This window comes from Bombus bifarius, unplaced genomic scaffold (genome assembly GCF_011952205.1).
Source record: "Bombus bifarius isolate JDL3187 unplaced genomic scaffold, Bbif_JDL3187 scf7180000007964, whole genome shotgun sequence".
Taxonomy (NCBI): Eukaryota; Metazoa; Arthropoda; class Insecta; order Hymenoptera; family Apidae; genus Bombus; species Bombus bifarius.
Window position 1 is genome coordinate 167,762 of NW_022884351.1, and position 24,922 is coordinate 192,683.

General features: G+C 42.8%; 1 protein-coding gene across 6 annotated transcripts; it reads left to right on the forward strand.

The window, feature by feature from the left end:
• Positions 1–41: 41 nt before the first annotated feature.
• LOC117207019 lies at positions 42–23,796 on the forward strand. 6 transcript variants are annotated; one of them, XM_033448063.1, is made up of 9 exons: positions 5,032–5,219; positions 7,850–8,103; positions 19,231–19,269; positions 19,566–19,788; positions 20,365–20,530; positions 20,939–21,217; positions 21,493–21,635; positions 22,093–22,365; positions 22,903–23,796. In XM_033448063.1, exons 2-9 carry the CDS (start codon positions 8,076–8,078, stop codon positions 23,045–23,047), a joined length of 1,296 nt encoding a protein of 431 aa, XP_033303954.1. In that variant the 5' UTR covers positions 5,032–5,219; positions 7,850–8,075; the 3' UTR covers positions 23,048–23,796. The 6 variants fall into 6 exon arrangements, with proteins under 6 accessions (XP_033306351.1, XP_033307161.1, XP_033303954.1 ...); XM_033447237.1 differs by having other exon boundaries at positions 7,857–8,103; XM_033450460.1 differs by lacking the exons at positions 5,032–5,219; positions 7,850–8,103 and adding an exon at positions 42–667.
• The last annotated feature ends 1,126 nt before the right edge of the window (positions 23,797–24,922 follow it).

The window sequence follows — 24,922 nt, forward strand, 5'->3', positions numbered from 1 at the left end:
ACACGAAGTATTACTTTTATCTTCAATCAGCTTATACTTGTACTTATGCAAACACACAATGGAGAACACGAAGCAATTCAGTGCAAATATTTTTACCATTGACATAACAACTTGTACAATGATTCCAACGAATAAACTATATAACATTGATTACTTTTAGAATACACAGATGAATTACTTTTAGTTACGTTCAGTCATTGTATAATATATGTGTACGTATACACGATGGACTGTTTCATTTATTTTATCATGTAAATAATATCGCGAAGATCAGTATCCTTATCGTCACAATTTTATCATTTCACAATGATTTCCATCCCTAGAAAATCAGTTCACTCAAGCCTATTTTTAGTCTTTCAAACATACATTTCTGCTGACAACCCTAGTGGGGGTGAGTTACCCTTAGTGGGGGATCGAATCTAGAGGGGGAAGCCAGCCGTCAGGGCAACGCATGCCTTCTGATTCTGATATTTCAGTAGGCCGCGCGAGCTTATGCCGTGAATATGTTGTTGTAAAGTGGTTGTTCGTCTCTCTTTCTCTTTCCCTTTTTGTATCATCCGGTCTGTTTTCTTTTTTCTTATAATATTCCTGTGCGTGATATTCTGTCCATGATTGTGCGATATATTTGTTGCGAATATATATTGTCGATACGAATGTGTGTTCCAAGGTACGTATGAACATGTAAAATTGAAAATGTATATATGTATACTGTATGTATGTATATCGTGTATATTATCGTAAATGGAAGATGATTGTTTAACGCTGTAGGATATGAAATTCATGTACGTTTGAACATTTGACGAAAGGTTATGAATCGTAATTGACAAGAGAGAAATGCGATAGATCCCTACTCGCTGTAATTAATATCGTAGTGTGTGTTCGCTTGTCCGATTAGTTTAATACTGTAACAACAAATAATGACTTATTTAATGGAATGTAAATATCCAATAAGTACTAAAGTGATTACTATTCTTGTATAAAATCGTTAATGTTTAAATAATAATAATAATGAATAAGCCGAAGAAATTTATGAAGCACATATAACGAATTGATAAAGATAATTTATCGTAGTGTTAACGTTCTGCGAGAGTTAGAACAAAGATTAGAACGTATTGGATAGATGAAAATTGACCGTAGAGAATAATGCAAACGATAAATCGATTCGTCGTTCAGTTTTCGCTATTTTGTTAAGAGAATCGAGATCGATTGATTTCATTTATCGTTTAAATCGTTTCTTCGTATACTCGCTTCAATGGAAATAAATAGGTGTATATATGGTTATGTCCCCGCGTACCATATATGTATAGATAAAGGCAGACACGTATATAGAGACTTATGCGAAACGTACGTACGCGTATATAATATATGGATACGGACAGGGTGTTTTTAGAAGCATTTAACCGTCAAAGTTGAGATTATAGCGAAGGTTGTAGATTGATTGATTCATGATAGTGCAATCTGACATACGGCGGTGATTTTTTTGAGTTATTGATCATCGAATAGCTGTGTAACAAACTAAACGTTTCTGGAATATTGCACGCCACCGTTGTTTCTCTGTTATCCTGTTTTTTTTTCTTTTTTTTTCTTTTTTTTTGCCTCGCCTACATCTTTTACCTCCTTTTACCTACAATATACATTTCACGAAGCTTTCTATGCTGCAGTTATTTAAAAGGGAAAGAGAAAGTCCGTGTCTCCATTTTCTCCTTTTCTTTGCTTGTTCTTTTTGTCCTTTTAACCGCCATGAACGGGGGAGACAATTTTTTCATGACATTTTCACTGCACGAAATGTCAAAAGATAAGGTTATATCGGAGACTCGAGACGCGAGTTTGATTAACATAACGTGGCTTTTCACGAAAGTATTCAAACCCTTACCAGAGAAAACTTGTATCGGTATATCGTGTGTATTATATAAAGCTTTTTGAAATTTCGTTAACACTGTACTGTAACGAGACACGATTATCGTGATTATAATTGCGTACATAATTTGAAGAGAATCCGAAAATGTACATAAAAGTTACAAGACATTTATCGTAAGCGTACGCTTAATGGAAAAATTAGTATAGAATGTAGTAGGCTTAAACATATACAGTTGGCGTTAAATATCGTGACTTACTAACACAGCGAATAAAATCGACCGTTGAAATATTTCGACGATTTTTGCCAAGCGTATGCTTCGAATAAATATCTTATAATTGTTCTATTATTTTCAGACTGGTTTCAAAGTTTGTTAATATAATCACGACAGCCGTATCCCATTACACGGTGTTTATGAGATTTAAAGACATTTCGTATACGCGTATATACATAAAAATTTCCCAAGTAACGTTGAAACGCGAGTTCGATTTCGCGAGTCACCGTGTTCTGTTATTTCTTTGAACGTAAAATCGCGTGTTTGATACGCGAGTGTCGGATAAAACGGCGCGATATATTATTATTCAAATTATCTTATATATTTATTTACGTATTACGGAAATGCTTAGTCGTTCATTTCGCGCGCGGAATCATGCACGAAACGTAATAAGGATTGTACACGGCATGCACATAAAGGGAATAAAATTGGAAGATACAGGTAGTAGTTGGTCCGATGGTATTATAAAATTTCCTTTCTGCTGGAAATCGTTTCTTAATGTTGGCGCTCGATGACACTTTAAATCATCGAAAGTATCGTGCTTTGGGCAATTTTAGATTTCGATGTCTCATATGACAGGAAATAAACTAGGTTCCAATGAAAAAAAATATACGATTTGAACATTGCATTTTTTGAAATATTCAATTTTTTCATTTTGTGCGTACTATAAAGTGAGTGGTAAATTTTAATGGATGAGAATGGAACACGTTGAATAAAATATAGGAGATTCTAGTGGAAAAAGTATAGTGGAAAAGTGCACGCTACACACTTTGAACATTGTATTTTGAAAAAATGTCAAGTCTTAATATTCTACGTGTTGTAAAGCGTGCTGCTACGTTTTAGCGAAAGAAAGGTGTGCGACAGGTCGAATAAAATAGAAAAGTTCCAGCTTCTTAATGGCCAAATGGCTTAGACGTTGCATTTTCGGAAATTCTGAATTTTAATATTCCATGCGTCGTAAAGCGCGATGAAACTGAAATGAAACTGAAACGAAACTGAAATGAAACTGAAATGAAACTGAAATGAAAAAGGCAGGATATTTTGAACGTTGCGTATGGTGAAACTTGACGTTTCAGCGAAGTATATTACGTTTTAACGAAAGACAAGATGTCTTTTCAATTTTATCGTTGGAATTTATCGAAGCATCTATTTTCAACTGTACTCACTTGCAAGCCAAGTATGTAAAATTTATTTTCGCCAAGACAATAGATGTACCGCGCGAATGTATTCTCACGTACGGTACTTTTGCTCAAATCAAAGTTCGGTAAGGGCAAAAAGCGATAAAAATAATTGAAACGCTACATAGGTTTCTGCGTTTTCGAACGCTTTCGCTACAAAGAAGCGATATATCGGATATCTACGAAACATGTATCGTTATTACGATTTACGTAGTATTAAATGCCTATTAATGTAATTATTAAAGGCGTTGTAATATTGAAATATCGATCGATAGACTTATTTGGAGAAAAGGGCTGTCCCAAAGGAGGCAGGTAAAAGAATTTACGCCTCGTTTTATTTCGAAGGAACGAGGAGAACGTTAGCTCGTCGAGTCTGCGGGGATGAAAGAAGAGTTTGCTTGGTATCTTGAATAGTTTCCGACGAAATGGCTCGTAACACTTTTACGCGACCTAGTTTATCTTCATATCGGTGAGATATTTGATGCATTGTAAATTCTATAATTCTATTTCTAATAATCGTCGTAATCATCGGTAGGTACGTTTCTAATTATTCTAATAATTAGCCGATTAGTTACTTCGTTAGTGATTTCGTCATGGACGAGAGCAACTTTGAAAACGTTCATTCGTTAACGATAGAAACGATGAAAATCTAACGTTTGACGATTAAGCGCGTTTTCTTCTCCTTTTTCTTCTTATTTTCTTTTTTTCCAATTCTTAATCAACGATACCGACGTTGATCGTGTTGGATGGGAAAAGGTAGTATTCTAATTGATATTATTAACGAGTTATTGGTCGTCTAATGAACGCGATGTACGTGTAAATATACATATATAAAACTAGACGAAACTATAAAATTTGAGAAAGTTTCTTCCTTTAATCGATTTAGTGAAATTTACGCGTTATATATTTGCGTTATTATAACGTGCAATGGTAATTTTTTCTGAAAAAGCTGAAAATAGAGGAATATATTTCGAAGAAAGATATATACGGTATTTCTTCTACGGATTCGAGTCATTTTCGTAGTATCATTGATACGTATCTATCGATATTGCAGGATTAACAGGGATAACGATAAAAGAAAAAAGGGAGAAAAAAAAAGAAAATAAAAAAGAAAGAAAGAAAGAAAGAAAGATAAGGGACATGGTAGTTCGGCGAATGAGTATTTCGTCGACGTAATGGTAAATTCGCTGGTTCGTCCTCCTTACAGAGAAATTACTACCTCGAAAGCTTCGAACGATTTTCATTTAATTTCTCGTACTTGCTTCGTAGCGTTGATTCTTTTAGCTTTAGAGAATTGTCGATATAGCGAATATCGTAAGGTAGAAACGATTAAAAACATCAGGAATCGTTTCATCCGGTTAAACACTGCGCGAACACGTTTCTCGATAGAAATCCAACATTCGTATAAACGATTTAAGCACGATTTGCCTCGATTCGACGCGTGCAACTACATTTGCCATTTAGAATTTGTACGTTGCGTACATCGTGTTTACGAACAATTGGTCGGAAATTTCCGTCGTGTATCGTCGTGTCGGGTAACATTCGATACGGTTGAAACAGAAACTTGGGAGAAATTTAGGAGCGCGAGTGAACGACGATGAAGAATAAGGACGCGGATCGTACGGGAATCGAGTGTAAAATCGAGAGAAAAAGATGCTGCGAAGGGAACTGACTTTGTGGTAAAAGCGAACTCCGAATCGGTCTGGCGATCCGGTACAGTGACGATTGAAATGCGATAAGAAGGAGAAGCAACGGCATAGTCGAGCAATAGAGTAATATGCATATGCAAGCGTGGCGAAATGTCGGTCGAAGGAGGTTCCTAGAGAGGAAAAGTCGCGAACAAAGAAGAGATACGTCGCGGAGATGGTCGCCTGCTCAGTGACGAGGACGAGAGGCAGTCGTGAAACTTGAGGTGAGTCTTTAAAAACGATCCGATAGCTTTCAACTCGACGATAGCAAGTAGACGCGTAAACAAAATTTGCGTGTTAACACGTTGACTGGCCATGGTGGTGGTGGTGGTGGTGGTGGTGGTGGTGGGTGATCCACGCTAAATCTTAGAACGATTGAAATAAAGCGAATCTCTTGGAGCAAGAGATCGTCGACAAGGCGAACGTGACTCGGACAACATGATCGAAGAAAAGGCGCCCAAAAGCACGATACTTTGTTGAAAAATTAAAGGTTACGGCGTGATATATCTGGTTGCGGCAGTCAACGCGTTAAGCGACGAAGAAATCTTTTTAATCTCGAAATGGAAGAATCGCGGAAACCGCGGATCTTGGAAGTTTGTATTGGCGAATTTTTCGCCTTTCGTAACGCGATCTTGGAATTTCAAGATCTTTCACTTTCGAGATCGAAGAGTCTCGATCAGAGTTACTCGCGATTAGATGCTCCGCCTCGTGTAATCTCGAGATACAAGATACATCTTGCCCTTTGAATTATTTTCGCGACAACCCGAAGAAGCGAACCTCGAACGAACGAGAGAATCGTCGGTGTTTTCCGAGCTGCTTCGGACACCGCGACCGAACAACGGATTTAGAGATTTAAAGGAGGATCAAAACGGGCAGAGATTTAAAAATTGAGCGACGGCGCAGCATCGTGATATTCGGACCGAGACCGAGACCGAGACCGAGACCGAGACCCAGACCGAAATACGTGTTTCAGCGGAATAGACGTTAGCAAGGTCCGAGGGCGGAGAGCCTCGGTTCACCGAGGACGTGTTTCTCTTTGAAAGAAATTAGCAGCGATACGTTTCAGGGCTCTTGGCCTCCTCTCGAGTGCACTAGAGCGCCGAGTGCGGAACACGAGGTATTCGGTTCTCGGCGTCCTACCGCTGTCCTTATTAACGATATACACGCCAGCGCGAACTACGCCTTTGTCACGGTCGAACATTCTAAATTACGCGTTCTAAGTAACGAAAGTTAAAGACCGCGATATTTTATCTCGTCGGCGAAAGAATTTTCGCACGGAGCGTCGTGACGTTTCGCGAGTCGATCGACGCGCAGCAAACGTCGATCGAACGACCTTGTTCGATTTTAACATCTTTCGATGGGCTTTGGTATTCGTATATTTTCCTTTTCCCTTGGTTTGTATCGTTATACATAGTTATATATAGTTGTACGTATAGTAGTGTATGGAGCTTCGAAGCGTAGGAAGCGGAACGATCGGACGTTGTCCGATCGTTGAAAAATGAAATAAAATTTCACGTTCAAATTTGATGGAAAATACGAAGCATTTAAATAGAGGATACGAACGAAGCGCAGCGATGAATTGGAGGTACGCGAGGTAGCGTGATATCAAAGGGCAATCGAGCTTGATTCGATCTTACAAAAATGTTATTTCCTCGTACAAACGATATCAATGGCTGTTGATATATTTACGTTACGGTAACTCGTGCTACGCGTACGGTCTAGCAGAATTGCCAGGAAATAATATACGATGGAAGATGTTTTGCCCTTGCAATTACCTTTGATCGTTGACTTTAATATCGACGCGGATAGGAAATTTCGATCGCGATAGCGTAGAGACGTTTCGTTGAAATTTTGTATCGTTTGTCGCGAAGGAGAAAAATACACGACGAATGTTAACGTATGGAAATAACGAGTGATACGGTGAGCGTTAAAGGTGTACAGGAAGGAAGTGCGTGCATGCCGCCTGGGAGTGCTCCATAAATATCGGAACCTGTCGATCGGTTATTATCAATTATCCACTCCAGCTCTTCCGACTTTAACCGACTACGGGAACGATTCCCCCCTATCTTTGCACCTTTTATCCGCAAACTGTTCGAGTTGTGTTTTGTAAAAAAGCAGCTCTATCTATATTTCGTTTATCGTTTCAACGAATCGTACCTATCGTACTACTAAGCGTTCGAGAAAATCTCCGATTTCTCGAGTGGGAACGTTGCCCGAGGTATAAACCGATTCGATCGAAGGGAAACCCCTTGTGGCGAAAGGTGGTCCGTTTTATAATTAATTCGCTCGATTATCTTACTCGACTTAGCTTAGCTCGAGTTCAACTCGCGGTACGTATTCGTTATCGCGTATTTATTTCACGACCGTGCCGAGTTTGACAAACGCGAACGAACCAAGCTGTCTTGGAACGATTTCGTCGTTTAAAGCGAATTACTCGATTTCACCGAGCTCCGTCTCTTCTCCGTCGATCGTTCGATCCCCCCAAACGTTTGAAATGTTTTCCGCCGAAGCAGGAACCATCGAACCATCGAACCATCGAACCATCGAACCATCGAACCATCGAACCATCGAACCATCGAACCACTGGGAATAAGTTTATCCGCAACTAGCGCGCGATTGGTTTCAAGCTTTCGAAATTTGGAAAAGTTTTCTAACGGCAAGGAATTTCGAAATTCCCGTGCAATTCGCCAACATGTACAAATCTATAAATAACGAGCTTTTTTCGAATCTCTTACGAATACCGTTGGTCGACGGATTTCTCGCGCGCTCCGATTATCTTTCACGATCGATCGCGTTATTTCGACCGTTGTTTTAATGGATGTGTTGAAAACGTTTATTTACGCGTTTGTTCGAGAGGGTAGGTGTTATCGGGCGTGGTAAGGATGAACTCGCGGCCGTGGGTAAGACGGAGATGACCACTAGATCCGTGCCTCGTCCTGAAGACGAAGACGAGGAGGACGAGGAAGAAGAGGAAGAAGAAGAAGACGAAGAAGAGGAGGAAGAGGAGGAGGAAGTGGACGAGGAGGCTCGTTCGAGTCTACGATATCACTGCCACTGATATCCTCTCTCTCGTCGCATCGATGCCGACCCCTGCGTCCATCGATAGAGGTAAATTTTCCTATCAATCGTCGTTTCAACTTTTTCGACAATTTCTCCCGAGGGAAGAAGAATTTTCGAATAAGCGAAACAAATCTTACAACTCGAAAACAAACGATGATCCGTCATCGTATGTTTATCAAGCGCTTGCTTCGTTTGCGTTTGCGCGGTGTTTAAATTTGCCACGATCTTTTTCCAACGTTTCGCGTCGAACGTTCTCGTTTTTCGTTCAAAAACGTTCGAGAATGATCGTACGTCGAACGTTAAGAGCAAATTAGATTCGACGACGTTGCACGAGTAAGATTTATTTCGACGAGTCCACGTTTTATTCTATATTTTCCACTTGCTTTTGCGCGTATCCTCTATATTATCCGACAACGTGACGCAATTTCTCGTTACACAGCTACCTCCTTCTACCGCGGTTCCTAGAACGCAATTTTTCACCACGTGTTACCAAAGTACGAGAGGACGAAAGGTCCTTTGTTTGTTTCGCGTTATCGAGAGTAGCGCGTTACCAACGACTCGGGTTATCAGGTAAAAGGCAAAGGCCAGGATACGCCGTTAACGTTTCAAACTTTCTATCGAGTGGCGAAATTGTACGTTACGAGGTATAGGAAACGCGGTAAATGCTATAAAGGCCACGGACATTGCGCGCTACGACGTTGGAACATGACTGTTTGCCGTTCGAACGTAACGCTTCGCCTACGGATAGAAGGGATTCTTTTCGCGGGATAAAATCGGCCAAGCGAATCTTGACCTAATCGAATTGTTTACGCTCGAGGCCTTGACGTTCGCCAGACTACCGACGAAATTTCGGAAACGAGCCGTGGAATATACGCTCTCGTTACGAAACTTGTTTTCTCGCAACCTGGCTCGTTTTTCCGTGTCGCTTTCGTCGCTTCGACCGATCCAGAGACAACAACGATGCCATATCTGTAAGAACGAAACCGAACGAACGAAAACCGACCATAAACGACGAGGCATGTTTCGTCTAGTTCGGGCAACTTAAATTTCTTCGCGTTGTCGCGTTATTTGTTCCAAGATACATAACGGAGATCGGACGACTAAGAGAAAGTACAGACACGCCGTTTAATTCCTTTTTCTTTCTTCTTTCTTTTTTCTTCTTTCTTCTTTCCCTCCTCCCCCCTTTTTCAATATTGTCACAGTACATAGAGAAATAGATTGAAATAATTAATAAAGTAGAAATTTTGTCGAACGGCAAGTCACTGTACGTATAATCACGTTAATCTTGTATAATTTGATCGTTGGTTTAAAACGAAATATCGAATTCGTTGATAAGTCTGCGGCATTGCGGGTTTGAACGAAAAACGCGATTAAAATAATAGTCGAACGAATCGAGCAGCGTTCGGCTGATCGAACTTGTACGGTTACATCGAGGTGAATCCGAGCCGAAGGCCGCGGTCTAAATTCGTCTCGTTGAATTTCAACTCCTATTCCTCTGATGGATTCTACGCGTGACCTTGGATCATCGACGTTACAAACGGTTGCCTATCTAAGGCATGTTTCTCTTCTACGAGCTCTTCGCGTAGCAACTTTTGCATATCCGTCGAATCGACCGATCGCTTCGATCGATTTCGCTTCCGATATGACGATTTACCGGGACCGAATTGCACGAAATTTCGCCATAGTTTCCGACCACGCTTTCGAAAGTAACAACGAAACGCGGAAGAATTAAACGGGGGCTCGTTGAGCGTTGGCGAAGGAAGGAAATCGTATTTTCTGGACAATTTATTTCGAGCGTTTACCTCCGCGAAAACAAAATTCTCTAGGTACTCGGGAGGTTTCGGGGCGGAAACTGTGAGAAAACAGCCGCGCGATACGTCCCGTGTTTTCCTTTTTACCCTTTTGTCCTCTTCTCTTTCTTCGGGTCCGGTTTAATCGGGCTCTTTGCTATCCTCCAGCAGTCGTCCAGCGGTTTAAGATTCGCCGGGCCAACTTTCCACTCGAAATAATTCGTTTTCTTTCTCTTTCTCGTACAAATGGTTTAGCTATAACGCGACGCCGCGGTCTTAACGGCGAACCTTGAGCTACTTCGAAGCGGCACCGGGCTCGATTCGCTGGCTATCTTCCCTCGAGTAAGAAAAAATTCCAGGGAGCACCGAAACTCTTTCGCCAAAGGGCCGTAGTACGGGGCTTCGCCTTCGTCTCGCGTCACGCCGAACCTTATTTTTCTTCCTCTTGCCAATTCGATGTTGCTCGATGCCGTGATCGCTGGAACGGCGATTCGATTCCATTCCATTCGATTCGATTCGATTCGAAGCCCCCGCCGATTATGCCGTTCCCGTTGGTACAGCTATCGTACGTTTCCATCGACCGATGCGGTTAATTAACCAGCCTTTACGAACTTTGATCCGAAAGGTGCCCCCTCGGTGATATCAAATTTCCGTCTAGACGCAAAATACGAGTTTGCTTAAAAATGCGCGTAGCTCGATCGCGGAACGAGTAGCGAGAAATTGAAATCGTTAAATGATACTAATTAGAGGCGTTGGCCGAATCGATGGACCGAGAATTCGGTTCAACGACGAACAAGGCTGATCGCAGCTGATTATTTTGACGAGCCCGGAGCACAATGGCTCTCGTAGCGAGCGAATGGACAAGTTTTTTAATAGGTCAAGCGTGAACTACTAATTACACCGGATTCCACCCTCTACGAGGTTCCTGCCTCTTTGCTAGATGCATCCATATCGAACGTATCGTAGAATCGTTTCCTCCTACATCGCTGGCAACGTAATTATCGACGAACGAGAAACACACTCCCACGCTTTTTAAAGCGTTTTCGCGTTTTCGAATTTTCGAAAGTCGATTGCCCGGTGGCTCTGTTAAGTTTCATACTTTTCGGAGAAGAGAACCTCTGTCTCTGGATCCGGTAAAGTTCGATCCAATTTGATAACGGTTGGAAGATTTTATTGGCGCGATCTGTCTTTCGAGTATCGTATTGCATTCGTTGTGGATTTTTTCGTTAATAAGGAAAACGTACGACTGATACCTCTACGATTGTCCGATTGCATCGATCGTTCGAGGTACAACTCGGGGAGATTATCTTTTCGTCAAAATCATCCTTCAAATCGATTACCGCGTACGCGACGTTACGAAAGACCAAGTAACAGCTCGCGCAACGAGTGAAAAGCGAAAAAATCGGCGTTTTTACCGGTTGAAACACGCGATCGATTCTTATAATGTTCGTTTATGTGTGCGCGGTCCTCGGTCCGTTGATTAGTAATTTCTCTATCCTTATGGAAGCATCGCGCGTATCAGAGCTAATCCAAAATTAACGCTCGAGCTACGTCTAAATAGCCGATATATATACGCTTTCAACGAAAGATCGATGTACACTGCCGCTCCAAAGTATTTATACGGGCACCTTGATCGATTTACAGTAAGATAATCGTTACGGTATACGTACCTACCTGCGAATACCCATCGGACGAAACGTACAAAAGCTAAACGTCGCGTCTAATGCCAGCTGTCTCCTTCTCGAATCAACGTATATATCGAAAACGTATAAGAGAAAAATATTAGTCGTATGCTCGAAACCTTATGGACGTTCTTATCTACGTTAAAACCAAGTGTACGATTGGTCGAAGCGTTGATCCGTTTCGACCAACTAAATCGCATCGATAATTGATATAACCAATTATAATTAATATAAATAATTAACGTTATCGTATGTGTAGCTGGAGACTGGAAAGAGCCGAGGATACAACGTTCAACCGTTGTAATTGCCAAGCATTTTGTCGCGTATTAGCTTTAGAAAATATACGTTATCGCGTGGCGTGAGGATGAAATATCGTCGGTCCGTTGGTACGTGATTTTGAAACGATGTTACGTTGTCACTGTGAGAACGTCGATAAGCGGGCGCGCGTTGAAAAGGGGCGAGGCAGAAGGAAAAGGATTAGGAAGAAACGAAGGGGCGATCGTTCGATCGTGTTTGAAACGGTCGGGCGGGTGAAATACAAGAAGCGCAACGAGGCAGATGGTTAATTTCGATAAGGCGGTGAGCTTATTATCGAGTGGGTGGAGAACGGAAGGCGGCCGATGTAAGCACGTATCGTAGCTTTTGTGGCTGGCAGAATGGATTCCATAATGAGATGCCGTGTAAACTGGGACATCTAATTATACTCGAGTGCACACCACTCCAGAAACGTTCGGTCGTCCCTGGAGCTCGAGCCTGGCTCCTGTCGAAACGATAACGAATATTCAAGGATCACCCGACGACCGAGCTTCGCGATACTCGACTCCCCGTGGCTTTAGTTTCGACGATCTCGCTACTCTTCCTTTCCAACGAAGGACTCGCACGGTCGCGCGATCGTATCGGTAAATCGAAAGTCTGTACGGCGCCTCGTTTCGACCTAGGTGGTGCTTTTTTCCCCGCTTTCCTTTTACTTTGAGCATCGAGAAACAACGGAGACGCTACGATTCGGCATCTCTGCTCGATTTCGGCGACTCGAACGTCGAAGGACGATCGCGTTTCACGATACGAGAAAGTAGGTGAACTCGCGCTGCTCGATACGAAGACCTCGTAACTCTCTCCACGATATACGTATGGATGAGAATTGTCCGGTGTGGATGGTAGCGAGATGGAAATACCGGTATTACGAGTCAGTCTGAATACGAGCATCGCGTTACGTTAGCACGGGTAACAACGTTTTTCTATATTTTATCAGCGAGAACGAAATCCTGTCTGTAGAGGTAGATCTCGTTGGGTCGGGTTAACTGGAAAATTGGATTCTAGCGACCAAGTTTGCAAAAACGAGGAAAAAAAAAACAGATCGCACCGCGTCATCGTTTCGCGTATAGTTGTTGCGAAAGTTCGGCATCGAGCCTTTCGGAGTCGGTGGCTGGGAGAAGCTACCGATTCAACGAGTCGTCGGTTTCTCTCGAAATATCGCGCTATCGGTTATCGGGCGTTCGAAACGTAAAAAGAAAGAACCAGGTTGGAAGAGTAGCGATGAAAGCGACAGAGAGCGTAAACGATACCGATAAGGATGCGGTCACCGGAAGTACGATCAGTCCCGAGTATCAGCTTTTCGAGCGCACCATCCGTCTCTCTCTCTCTCTCTCTCTCTCTCAACCATAATGGCTCCTATTTTCTTCCGTCTCTGATTCGCTCGTTACTCTTCGCTATTTTATATCGATCCACGATCGTTCGGTTCCAAAGGTTCCTTCTTTTTCAAACGGAACGGATATTCGTAGTCAAAATTAATCTCTTTTTACCCCTAGAAGAAATTAGAAGAAACGTACAAAAGGGATATCGCATATTCGGCTACCGATAAAGATCCGATATCTTTGTATCGCTACGTGATTGCACGAAACGCGTAAAAGCGCCGTTGGACATTCAGCGAGCCGGATCTACCAAGAAAATACAGGAATCCTGCTATCGATCATCTATACGTCATCGCCTGTCGAAGCGTAAACAAATTACCGCTAATGGATTAGAAACTTCGAAAGGAGTCAACGGTAGTGTTGCGCGTAAGTTTCTAAAGCAAGGCGCGAATAATCGTCGACACGCTGCGACGTCCAACTGATAGGTCGTCGTATCAACCAAGCAGCAGCGACAACGAGCGGCGGTCCATTAAGCGATTAGATTACGTATTTTCGTTGTAATCGTTTCGCGGGCAATATCCACGAAGGCGAAACAAGACGATTTTCATAGTCAGCGGAGCGACCAGTCGACGTAATAAATAAAGACGTGGGTGGCGAAAGAGCGCGGCGAAATTTCTTCGCGGTTTTAACCGAAAATCGCAACGCCGCTTCTTTCTATTTGCTGCGAGGTGCACGGGGAGAACGTCGTACTATCGAAACGGCGACGAGAAAAGGCAGAAGCAACAGTGAGCCGGCCGTGAGCTTTGACCCGGTGACCCGTAGTGCGTGGGCTGGAAAGAGGGCATGGAGCAACGGGAGGGGTTCTTTCTCCTCTCGCAGCCTGCAATCGATACCTGGCTCCCCTGCCAGCTCAACCACCCCGACCACTTCTCCTCCGTCTACCCTCTCCACCCCGAGTTGAAATGCCTTCGACCGCCTACCTGCCCCATATCGATTCCCCTCCGACACGACCCCTTTTGTCCATCGCGCGGAAAAGCACGATTTCTTTCTCGATTGCTCTACGAATTGCTCGGTCTTTGCTACCGGTTGAGGGACGCGACGGTATCGTTACGTACATCGGTGTATAGAAACACCGGTCATAGCGGTCATACCGATTCTTATCCGAAACGATGCTAACGATCGACGTTACAGGGCTCAGGGCCGTACGTACCGTATACCGAATCGATGCGAAGGGTGAAACATCGATAGAACGAAGAATAAATGGTTTTTGCCATTCGCTGCCGATTCTCTCGGTAGTAGCGGAGAAGGAAGAACGATACCTTCGTAGATTCGGGTACAGGATTTATCTTTTTACGTTCGTCGCGATGTCGCCCGGTCTCGATCGCTCGTCGACATCTACGTCGATATCTACGCAAAGATCTTATCTACGTAGAATCTTATACCTTTCGAATCTACTCAATTTCCTTTTTTCTTTTCTTTCTTTTTTTTTTTTCTTTTTAATATATCAACGAGAGTTTCGTAAACGATCGATTGAATCAATATGTGAATTACGCGCTCGTAAAACGTTACGTTCGAGCTAGTCGTAACAAATAATTTTAGAATTGTACCGACGTCGCAACGATCCGAGGTACGGTTTTTTGCTCGTACGCTCTTGAACGGGATCTAAACCCCTTCTGTTTCTCGTAAATCGGTCGAATATTTTGTTTCGACGGTCGAGACGCAAGTACGTATACCGTTGATTTTATAATTAAGACGGTAACTATATTCGTATCTACTACGTCTGGAACGGTCGTGTACCACCGATGCGGCTCGATTTCATAAATCGAGTTTGCCAGAGTCGTTGGACGTGTACGTGTTGCGTCGGTTATCATCGATTTGGTCGTTTCCGCTGGATAGACGCGAATTTCGTTCGTACGTACGTCCGCGGTTGGAAAATGGGATGCGTCGATGGTTGTTCCGAAGAAGCTACCCACCCCCACCTCTACTACCACGTACTACGTTCGCGGAGAAATATTATAACATGGAATACGTAGATTCGACTTACGGGGTGGACGCTGTCTCGGTCTCGGTCACGGCGATGAGATTCATCGATCGAAAGGATGGATTTATCCATCTCGGACGCTTGCTTGTTTGTCAGAGGATAAAGCTCCGTCCGACCGGACACTCGATTCCGATGATCGCAGTCCGTTTCGATTACGCGGCACGTTGCGTTCGTTCGTTTTCACCGATCAGCAGCGGGATACTACGCAGCCTTGGTAATATTTTACCGTGCGTATTTTACCGAGGTGCGACGATCGTTCGCTCCGGAGTATCGATAGGGTAAGAATGGCGGATAAAAATTTATCCGAGTCGAACGAACGGCATAGAGCGACGACAAATATTCGAAGTAAAGAGATGCTTTTTTTTTTTTTACAGAAACGCAATGACGTTTGACGATTTTTCTTCTACGCTACTTTTCAACGTAACTATAGAGTAGGTTGTTCGGTCGTTGGACGTACAATGTGACGGCGATTAAGATAAGAGTATTTATACCGCGTGAAATCCAGCCAATTCGATAACTACGATTTGCGCTATTTTCCGCCAAACGGTAAAATACCGTGCTTGAAAAAGCGACGTGCAGTCGAAACGTGCACGGAAATAACGCGTGCTCGTATACGTGTTGCTTGTTTCGCGTATCGATAAACGTTACATTCCGCGTCGATTGAATTCGTCTTGACGTACTGACACGCTAACGCGAAAAATAGCGAAAGCCCGTTCGATAAACTCGATATTATCCCGAATTGCTTTTAAATTCTCCGAAATAAGCCTTTTAACTTTTTATTGCTCGATTCTTCTCTTTTCTTTCCGGAATTTCGTCGAAATTATCGGACGATCGAAAGCACGGAACTTTTAATTTATTCCAATCGGACGAAATGTCCCGCGAATTTCCCGTTAGTTTACGTTTAAATCGCGTAATGTCGGAAAGAAAGTAAGCGACGTAGCAGCGTCATAATGCGTGTTAATGCAAGTGCAAGTGCAAGTAACGCAGGCACTCTCGTTAAGTCGTCGAGCCAACGAACGTGCGAGTACTCGCGCTTTACACGCAGTCGTATAATTTTCCAGGCCCTTTGCGTTGCGTAACGACAAAAGTTCGGGTGAAAATAACAGGCATCGATCTCGCGATGAAAGATACCGTGTTGTACGTTTAACGAGACGAGTTCGAGTTCGAGTCGGAGTTTCTCTTCGAAGGAAAGGAAGAACACGATGAAAAGGGACTGAACGAATTCTTCGTCGCTGCCCAAGTTGCAGTCTAGTTTCCCTCTTTAGCTGCTCGCGATTCATTTTTCACGACAGGAAACGAGTTTCCTTGTAAGAAGGTAGCGATTTGAAGATTTCGTTTCGACGGGTGTTTTCGTTAATTTTTCAGTAAAACTTTCCGTAAAGAGACGAAAGTAATTACGTCGAAGTAATAACGTTAAGCGACTTATTAATTTCAAAGCGAAGCCTAACTCGATCAATTTTCTACCTTTTCTTCGAAGCGCGAGAATCGAATAGCGAATCGCTATTACGAACGAGCTTAATATGGACGATCTGGACTCGATTCTTTCTTCTATCGTGGTAGAATACGCACGACGATCGTTTCGAGAAGACTCGGTTGTTATCGATGCCAACGGTAAATAGCTTTAAAGCTGTCGGAGGATTTCGCAAGGTAAGATCCTCGAGGGTTACCGCACACCAGCCACAGGTTGTCGTCCCCGTTCGCTTAAATCGACCTATTAACCCGCTTATTCGATGCTTCCTGAGCGAAACGTCGAAATTTCGGCCGAGTTCATCGCCGATTCCGTTTCTCTTCAACGTCCAAAGAACGCGTCTACTCGTTTCGTTTCGTTTCGTTTCTTTTCTTTTCTCCGTTTCGACCGGCCGTATTTTTCCTATCCGCAAATCGCAAACTTGGTCGGATTCTTTTCTCTTTCGCTTCTTTCCGGTTTCGGTTTGCTGCTTCTTTTCTCCCCTTGCGCGAGTAATTATTCGGTCCTGTAACGACCGATCGGAGAACGTGGGTTGGCGTACAATTTTTTATCAAAACAAACATTCTCGTATCGGACGATCGTAATAATAGCTGAAAGAACGCGATGAATTATGGATGGGAATAAATAACAAATTGTTCTTGAACGATTCCACGTTATCGAGTTATTTCTGGATTAAATCTTTACCAGATGTTTCATCTTTGTTTTCGCACGTTTATATAGCCTAGCCTGTGCGTGTTTCGTACACCGATGTCTGTGCGTGTCTGTAGAGTCGTTTTGGAAATCGGCCTCTCGCCTATAGGTCTCTGCGTGGAACGGCGAAACGTTATCAGTGACAGGACTTATCGAGACGCCGTAAGACAGGCTCCATCGATTCTCTCAGCTTGAAATCAATATCCAGAACCTTGGCGTGTGGTTCGAGTAGAACGCTGCTCTACGGCCGAGCCGAGTCGGACCACTCGCCGCTTTTACAGCGATGCTCTACAGCGAAATTTTCTATTCGTATTTCCAACACGCGCTTTCCATACGCCGCATCCTATTCAAACGATAAAGCGATAGCAGAGTTGGTATCGTCGTTGCGTTTAGAAACGATGCAAGAAACCGCGAACGTCGCCATTTTTAAACGTTCTTAACGTTATTCGTAACGAAGGGAATCGATCGTAAAGCAAGTAACGCGATTTCACGGCCGAAAACTTTCGTAGGATACAAAACCTGCTGAAAAAGATGTCGCGTTCTCCGTTTTCTATCGTCGTTTCGCCAGCCTTTCTCGCTCTAAAGCGTTCTCCGTTCTTTGTTCTCTGTTCTCGAGGTAGCGAGGCTCTCGATCGAGTGCCACTCTATACGACACCCCTCGAAAGTTCCGCGTTATCGATTATCACTGGAATTCGATAGCCGCGACTTTTTCCAACCAGTACCACATGGTCACGATGCTTTTGCTTCGAATCGACAACCAGCCACGTCCAGTAGATAGAAAATTTATTTTCCGTCGTTGTTACGAGGAATGCCGTCGAACTCGATGTTTCATCACCGTTTTATAACGATTAATTCTCTCCTGTAAAAAATGTCTTTTACGGAAAAAAAACTGTCTCGTACGTACGTATCGTAGATATTTGATTAATAACGAAAAATTATTTTCCAGTCGGCTGTTGTTGACTCGTCGTATCTTTAGCGTCGCATCTGCCATACATTTAACGGCGAATACGATTCGCAATATAGACCAAATCAAATCAAAGGATCAAAGGAAAAAGACGGAAGCGCGTTTTTGTTGAATTGATCGTTTCGACGTTGCTTCGATGCCTAGAAAAAAGTACTTTAATAGAAAGTAGCTGAAAGTGGAAGAAACCCGTTAGTTTCAGTCAAAAGCATAGATCGCCGATAATTTGACAGTGAAAAATAACTTTTCGAAATATCGGTCGATGATCAAAGTCGATCGCGTCCTATCGCAGTTGCAGTTTTCTACCGGACGTGTGCGACTCGATTCGAACAATATACGGCAGATATTTCTAAAAATATTCCGCAGAACGATGCGACTTTCGTTGGGCAAAAACGTAGCGAGAAACGTTCTGAAACTTACAGTCGATCCGCTCTTTTTACCGGGATTTATTTTCAAGCGAGCGTGTCCATACATCTCGTATAACTATGTTCGCGCGACCATTCGTACGCGGTCGGAACTGTGTCAAAGGGTCGCGGTACTTTTCCTTTTCGCCGCACGAATCCGACTTTATGGCAAGACGCGTCTTAGTCTTACGTATTTTCGTGACAAACGACGTAATCGTCGAAAGGATTGCGTTCGTAACGTAGATAATTTCGCTATGCTTGTGTAATTTTTCTCTCCGTTCGTACGTTTACGACCGAGTCTTTTACGATTTAATGGTTTTCGTTTAAAGATAAACCTGTTGCCAAATTATTCCCCGTACGATAGAATTCGATAAGAATTTGATAATTCGTAATTCGGCGTTCTCAAGACAGAAAGAAGGTACATTTTTGAATAAGACGACGACGTCGTAGAAATTCAGTCTTCGAGCACCGAAAATCTATGTAAATTAAAAAAGCGAATTAATCGTTTCAGGTCAATTTGCGAAAGCTTTCTACGCCGCGATAAAACAAGGTATTGATTCCACACGGTGTACATCTGTTTGGTTAAATATAAAAGTAACGCAGAGGAAAAAGTCGGCTAATGTCCGTTGCGAAGAAAATTCTTGGAGAACGTTCAACTTTGAATCGTGGGATTCCTGTCAGCCTGTATCGTTGATCGATCGCGCTCTTAAATTCGTAGGCTATTCTACGTATAAACGCGCAAATCGAACGTACGAGATCGAAGAATCGCGTCACGGAGGCCTCGACGAGCAAAGAAAATATTTAATAAGAATCGAGAGTCGTACGTGTGTGTGTGTGTGTGTGCAGATATGGGGAGTGTCGTAGGCAGCAACGTGAACGCGAGCAACGCGACGACGAGGAGGATGGACTCGACGACGTTCCTGCCGGAAGCGACGTCGACCCTCAGCGAGCGGGAGCAACTGAAAATCGAATTTTACAAAACTTACGACGTTATGACCGGGGTCAGAATCGCAGCGACTCTCGGTGGTTTTTTCGGTCTTATGATCCTTCTGCTTGTTTATAAAAGCAGGTGAGTTCTTTTTCTCTTCGCTGTTACCCATCTTCCCTTTCTTTACCGCGTTATTTTATATACCAAGACTAATTTTACAGTTCGAACTCACTCGGGGCAAGTTGTTCGAGTTTCGCCACGGAATATCGTATAAATTTGCGAAAATTGCCGTCATTTTATCAGCTTTTTACGGATGTTTAAATATCTACGAAGCTCGATCGGAGTTGCGCTTTCCAATATATCGTATATACAGAGAATAAGAATATACAGGTCGCAAAATTTTCGAAAACGTTCAGCCCGATTTTCAGGCAAGTCAGTTGGTCGTGCTTTCGACTCGTTTCAACGCGTTTCAACGCGTTAAAACGCGTTTTAACGCGTTTTAACGTCGGATTTTTTGATCGAACGTTTCTAAAAATATTTCTAGCAATTTCGAAGAAAAGAAACGCCGTGTTCCGATGGCGATCAAACGTTCGGGATCGAATACGATTTTTGCTTCTCGAGGTAGAGGATGAAAGTACGCGAGCAAAGTTGTGTTTTTATATAGACAGAAAGGGTGTAAATGAGAGAAGAAGGGTAAAAGGAGGGTATGTGGGATAGGTGTAAATCGAGCAAGCAGTTGGAGGATCCAAGACTGACCGCAGCTGCAGCCGCAGCGGTAGCCGAAGCAGAAGCCGAAGAAAGAGCCCTCGCAGCCGCTCTCGAAGCCATTTCCAGATTACCACCTAGACCGGATCACGGCCCTAGAAGATCTCTTTGTGTCGAGGTCGGTCTACCCGTTCGTCGAATTAAACCGATCTTTATCGATATTTGTAATCGTAACGATCGTAGCGTAATCCGGCGATTATAAGCTCGTCGTAATTCCGTATAATCCGAGATTACGCTGAATTATAGGTGTAATTATACTTTTTAATCATATCGAATCGAATATTTTTTGCATTCCACGATAAGTCAGAAGATAGATGGTTTTTTATGCCAGCGAGTCTGCCACGCTTTGCTTCTGATCGCGAGAATATACTTCGATATAACGTAAAAACGCTCGATTACATATGTCCGATTTTTAAGATACAAAATTTCTCGAGTCGCGGGATAATATATATATATATATATGGTAGAATATATCGCGAAAGAAAGAACGACGATAATACGATGACGACGGTTATTACGGTTAAAGGTGTCGCAATCTCATTTGCCAAAAATCGGGCCGCGTTTTGCGTCGGTTGGCGGTGGCTACGAGGCTCTGTTGACACCACCAACGAAGCAGCCGAATTTGCCGCTTCCCGAGGAACAAAGAAGATGCAGTTCGGTGACGTGTAGCAGCACCGGGAGTAGTTACCTCGAGAGAAGGGGGTCCGCGATGCCGGTACCATGTTTGCCGCTTCACCCTACGCTTTCCACGAAATACGCTGCCCACGACGAACCCTGGGATCTCTATTATCCCATCGACATTCAGGTAATCGCTAGCCTCCAGTAACAAACGTTCGTTCGAATCTTAACGTTCCGTCCGCTGACGCAACATTTCCACTTTGATTCGCAGCGTGAAATCATTTACGTCGTTTACGAAAATTCGAATCGATCTTTTACGCTGTCTTCTTCGATTCTAACGTAGAGTACATGGATATACGATACGATGATAAAATCTCGATACGATAACACGTTACTGTAATTCGAAAGGAACGAGCAAGTACGTGATTCGTTGTCGTAAGTTGTTTGATTGTTTGTTCGTAGGTAATTCAACCGACCCCGGAGCTTTCCCCGTGCACGAGCGAAGCAGGTCTTTACGCGAACGAGGCGATGATCACGGCGACTAGCGGCAAAAGAGCACCGTTGGCTTCCATGGGCAGTGTCGATCCTCCGGAACCAGACTCAAGGTTGTTAACGTAGAAACTTGTATAAATAATTTCGAAAATATCGTTGTAACGCGTCGGACGAACGAATAATATTTTGCCACGCTTTTTCCGGCTTTTTGTTTACGAAAATATTTTTACACGCGCGATTCCTTGTACGTAACGCACGCGTACGTAACAACGTATTCTCGCATTTTGTTCGCTGTACGAACAAAATCAACCATACGAAACGATTTTTTACTACCATTTTTTACTACATTACTTACTACCATTACTACCGTTACTACTATTATACTCTCGTAGTATCGAATTTTTCTAGTCGTACGTAAATTTAACGACACTTGGATCCGTTTAATCGGTGTGTCACCTTGTTAGTCGCCGTATACGCGTGCGTCTTTTTTCTTCCTCGACGATTTCATCCTCTCCATTCCCTTTGTAATCGATCCGTATCTTAACGCTTGTTCCATTTGTACGTTCGTAGCTTGAATAATTCGAGGTCGCTCGGTTCCGACTCGGTCTTCCTAAGAGACGACGAGCAAGAAGAGTGTCTCGACACGGAGGATGAAGTATCTGGGTTCTCGACCGACTCCGAAGCAGCCGGGCCAAGTTGTCGACGGTTTCTTCGGGTACCCTCGAAAAAGAAGAAAACGGTCGAGAAATGGGATGGTTGCTCTGGATGTGTCCCTAGACGGCGGCCTGAAGGCAAACCTTGTCAAGCTTGTCGTAGTATTAGCGCAGCCGTTGAAACTTCTAGGTATACCTAGTCGAACGATTGTTCCTTCGTTGCTTCTAAGCGTCGGTGACTCTGCGTCTTTACCACTGCCCTCTTAACCGAACCAAACTAAAATTAACAAATTTTAATGCTATATACCAAGACGAATATGCCTTCTATATAGCGGTATACGGTGTTCGAACCGGTTACGGTTACGATTACGGTTACGATTACGGTTACGGTTACGGTTACGGTTTAATTGGGTCAGTTCTCTATCTATTTGATCGCATGGTTACGCGGAATCGAGGAAATTCCGCGCGCGTTAACGTCGAAAATCAATTTTTCCACGATAAAACGACAAATTGCTCGAGAAACAGCCCGTCCACGTTCTTATTCTTCGAAACTTTTGTCGTTGTTTCATCCTTTCTACTACCGCTTCTATATCGTTATTTGTAAATACAAGATATTTATCCATTTTCCATCGCTCTTTTCCGATCGGTTTCCGATTTTCGCGTTTACTTCAAACTTATTTACATGGAATGACTTTGGGAAAAGCTGTCGTTACGAATATATCAACAGGTCTCAGGCCGTCTCTACGAGCACCAGCAGCCAAAGTAGCCCCGGTTCTCCGCCGTGTTCTCCAGCCATCGAGCTCAGGCATAGACCACCGCCGGCGCCGTTACCAACCAGTCCACCGGCCTGGTCGCAAGAAACTCTCTTTTAGTTCTCTAAAGATTCGCCAGAACGTTTTCGCAAACGGTCAGTAATCGCACAAAGGTATCCCTTCGGTGGGAAATAGAGGACGAAGAAAACGAAGAACGGACAGTGACTTCCGATCGAGTGACTTCGTTCGAGTTGGAATTCTCCGTTGGAATCGGTCGAATGGAACTAGAAAAGGGGTTATTTAAACGGATAGAGAAAACGGCGTATCGTTGTACGACGAAATATCTAGGAGGAATCTAAGACTCGAAGGGAATGGACGTATAGAAGTAGGAAAAGCAAGAACACGAACGGACCATGTTCGAGAGAAAAAAAATTACTTGGGAGAAAACAACGTTAGGCTGTAAAAAGCAGGAAGATCGTAATACGAGGAAGAAGAGTACGAGAATTATAAACAGTTACGGAGAAAGAGGAATACGGACGAGTCTGAGAAAATGTAATTAGGCGTAGAAAATAATAGGAAAAAGTATAAATATCGAAACTTTATCGAAGCACGTAGTTTTTGTTTGAGACAAAAACGAACAAAGATCCAGGTTTTATGGAAGAAAGAGAAAAAGCGAGGAACAGAGTTAACGAAATAAAAGATAAAGGAGAATACCAAGAGGCACTTGTATAGTAAGGTTTAAGCTTAACGTACGAATAAAGAAACAGAAGCAAATACTAACAGACTAATTAATCGTTAAACGAACTGTTGTAAAAAGAGGGGAATGCGTAGCGTACTATAGATATATATTGTAAATAACAAACGAAGGAAACGAAGAAAACGAAGGAAAGAACTGGAATTCGTTCTCTTCGTATTCGAGAAAAAGAAATAAAGAGAAAAGAAAAAGAAGGAGAGCGAAGAATCGTGTTTGTATCGCGTTAGAGAGAAAAAATCAAAACTTTTAAAAGGACGTTGTTGACTAAATAGTTGTGCGTGGAAAAAAAACGTGAAAAGTACTTCTCGTCGATCATTTTTTGTTTTATTTTTTAATACTTGTCTATAGATATGTACGTGCGATATGCGCGATTAAAAATAAAAGTATAGGAGTTAGATTAATCGAAAGGTTGAAGGGGAAAACGACGATCGATATATCTTTTCCTTTAAATCGAATAATTACGTTACTCTCGTTGTGGTTTCGTTATTTTGTGCTAATCAAACGCGAAAAATCGTGCCGCCGAACCAGCCCCGTTCGTTTCGATCGAAATTAAAAGTGCCCGGGCACTTTCGAAACTTCTTTCCAACTTTCGTTCGTTTGTTAATGCCTTCTTTTCTCATACTTGATCGTGCTTAATCGATTAATTAACGACGCTTTGATGACTGCCAATTCAGAAGCAGAAATCCTTCGTGTATGTATGTGCGTCTGTGACTTGCGACGAGTATGAGCGCGGTATGAATGCGTGGAATGCACGGAATGCACGCGATCGTGTCTAGAAAACTAGAAAAACCAGAGAGCCAAGTATTAACAATGTTGTAAATTTTTCCATCGATCGGGACGCGTTTATAATCTTTTATCTTTGCCTTTAGATGCAAATACGACATTTTATGTTTCGCTTTCTTCTTTCTTTTTTCTTTTTCTTCTTTTCTTTTTTTTTTTTTTTCAAGAATCGTTATTTTATCGTTGTTCGTCAAGCTGCTTGATTTTGTCGTGTCGAGTATTGTTCGACCGTTTGTTTATTTATCAATTATTTGTTGGCGTTACTTTATCGTTTTATACTATATTATGTATTAGCAGTTTGATACTAACGATCGATGTTGTTGTTCTTGATTCGTAAGTTTTATCGAGAATTTTAGAATTTTAGAATTTTAGACGATAAAGGAACGATATAAACGCGAACCCGACTACATGTTTACGTAATTACGTTACAACGCGAAACTTGTGTTGGTGCCTTTCCGCCG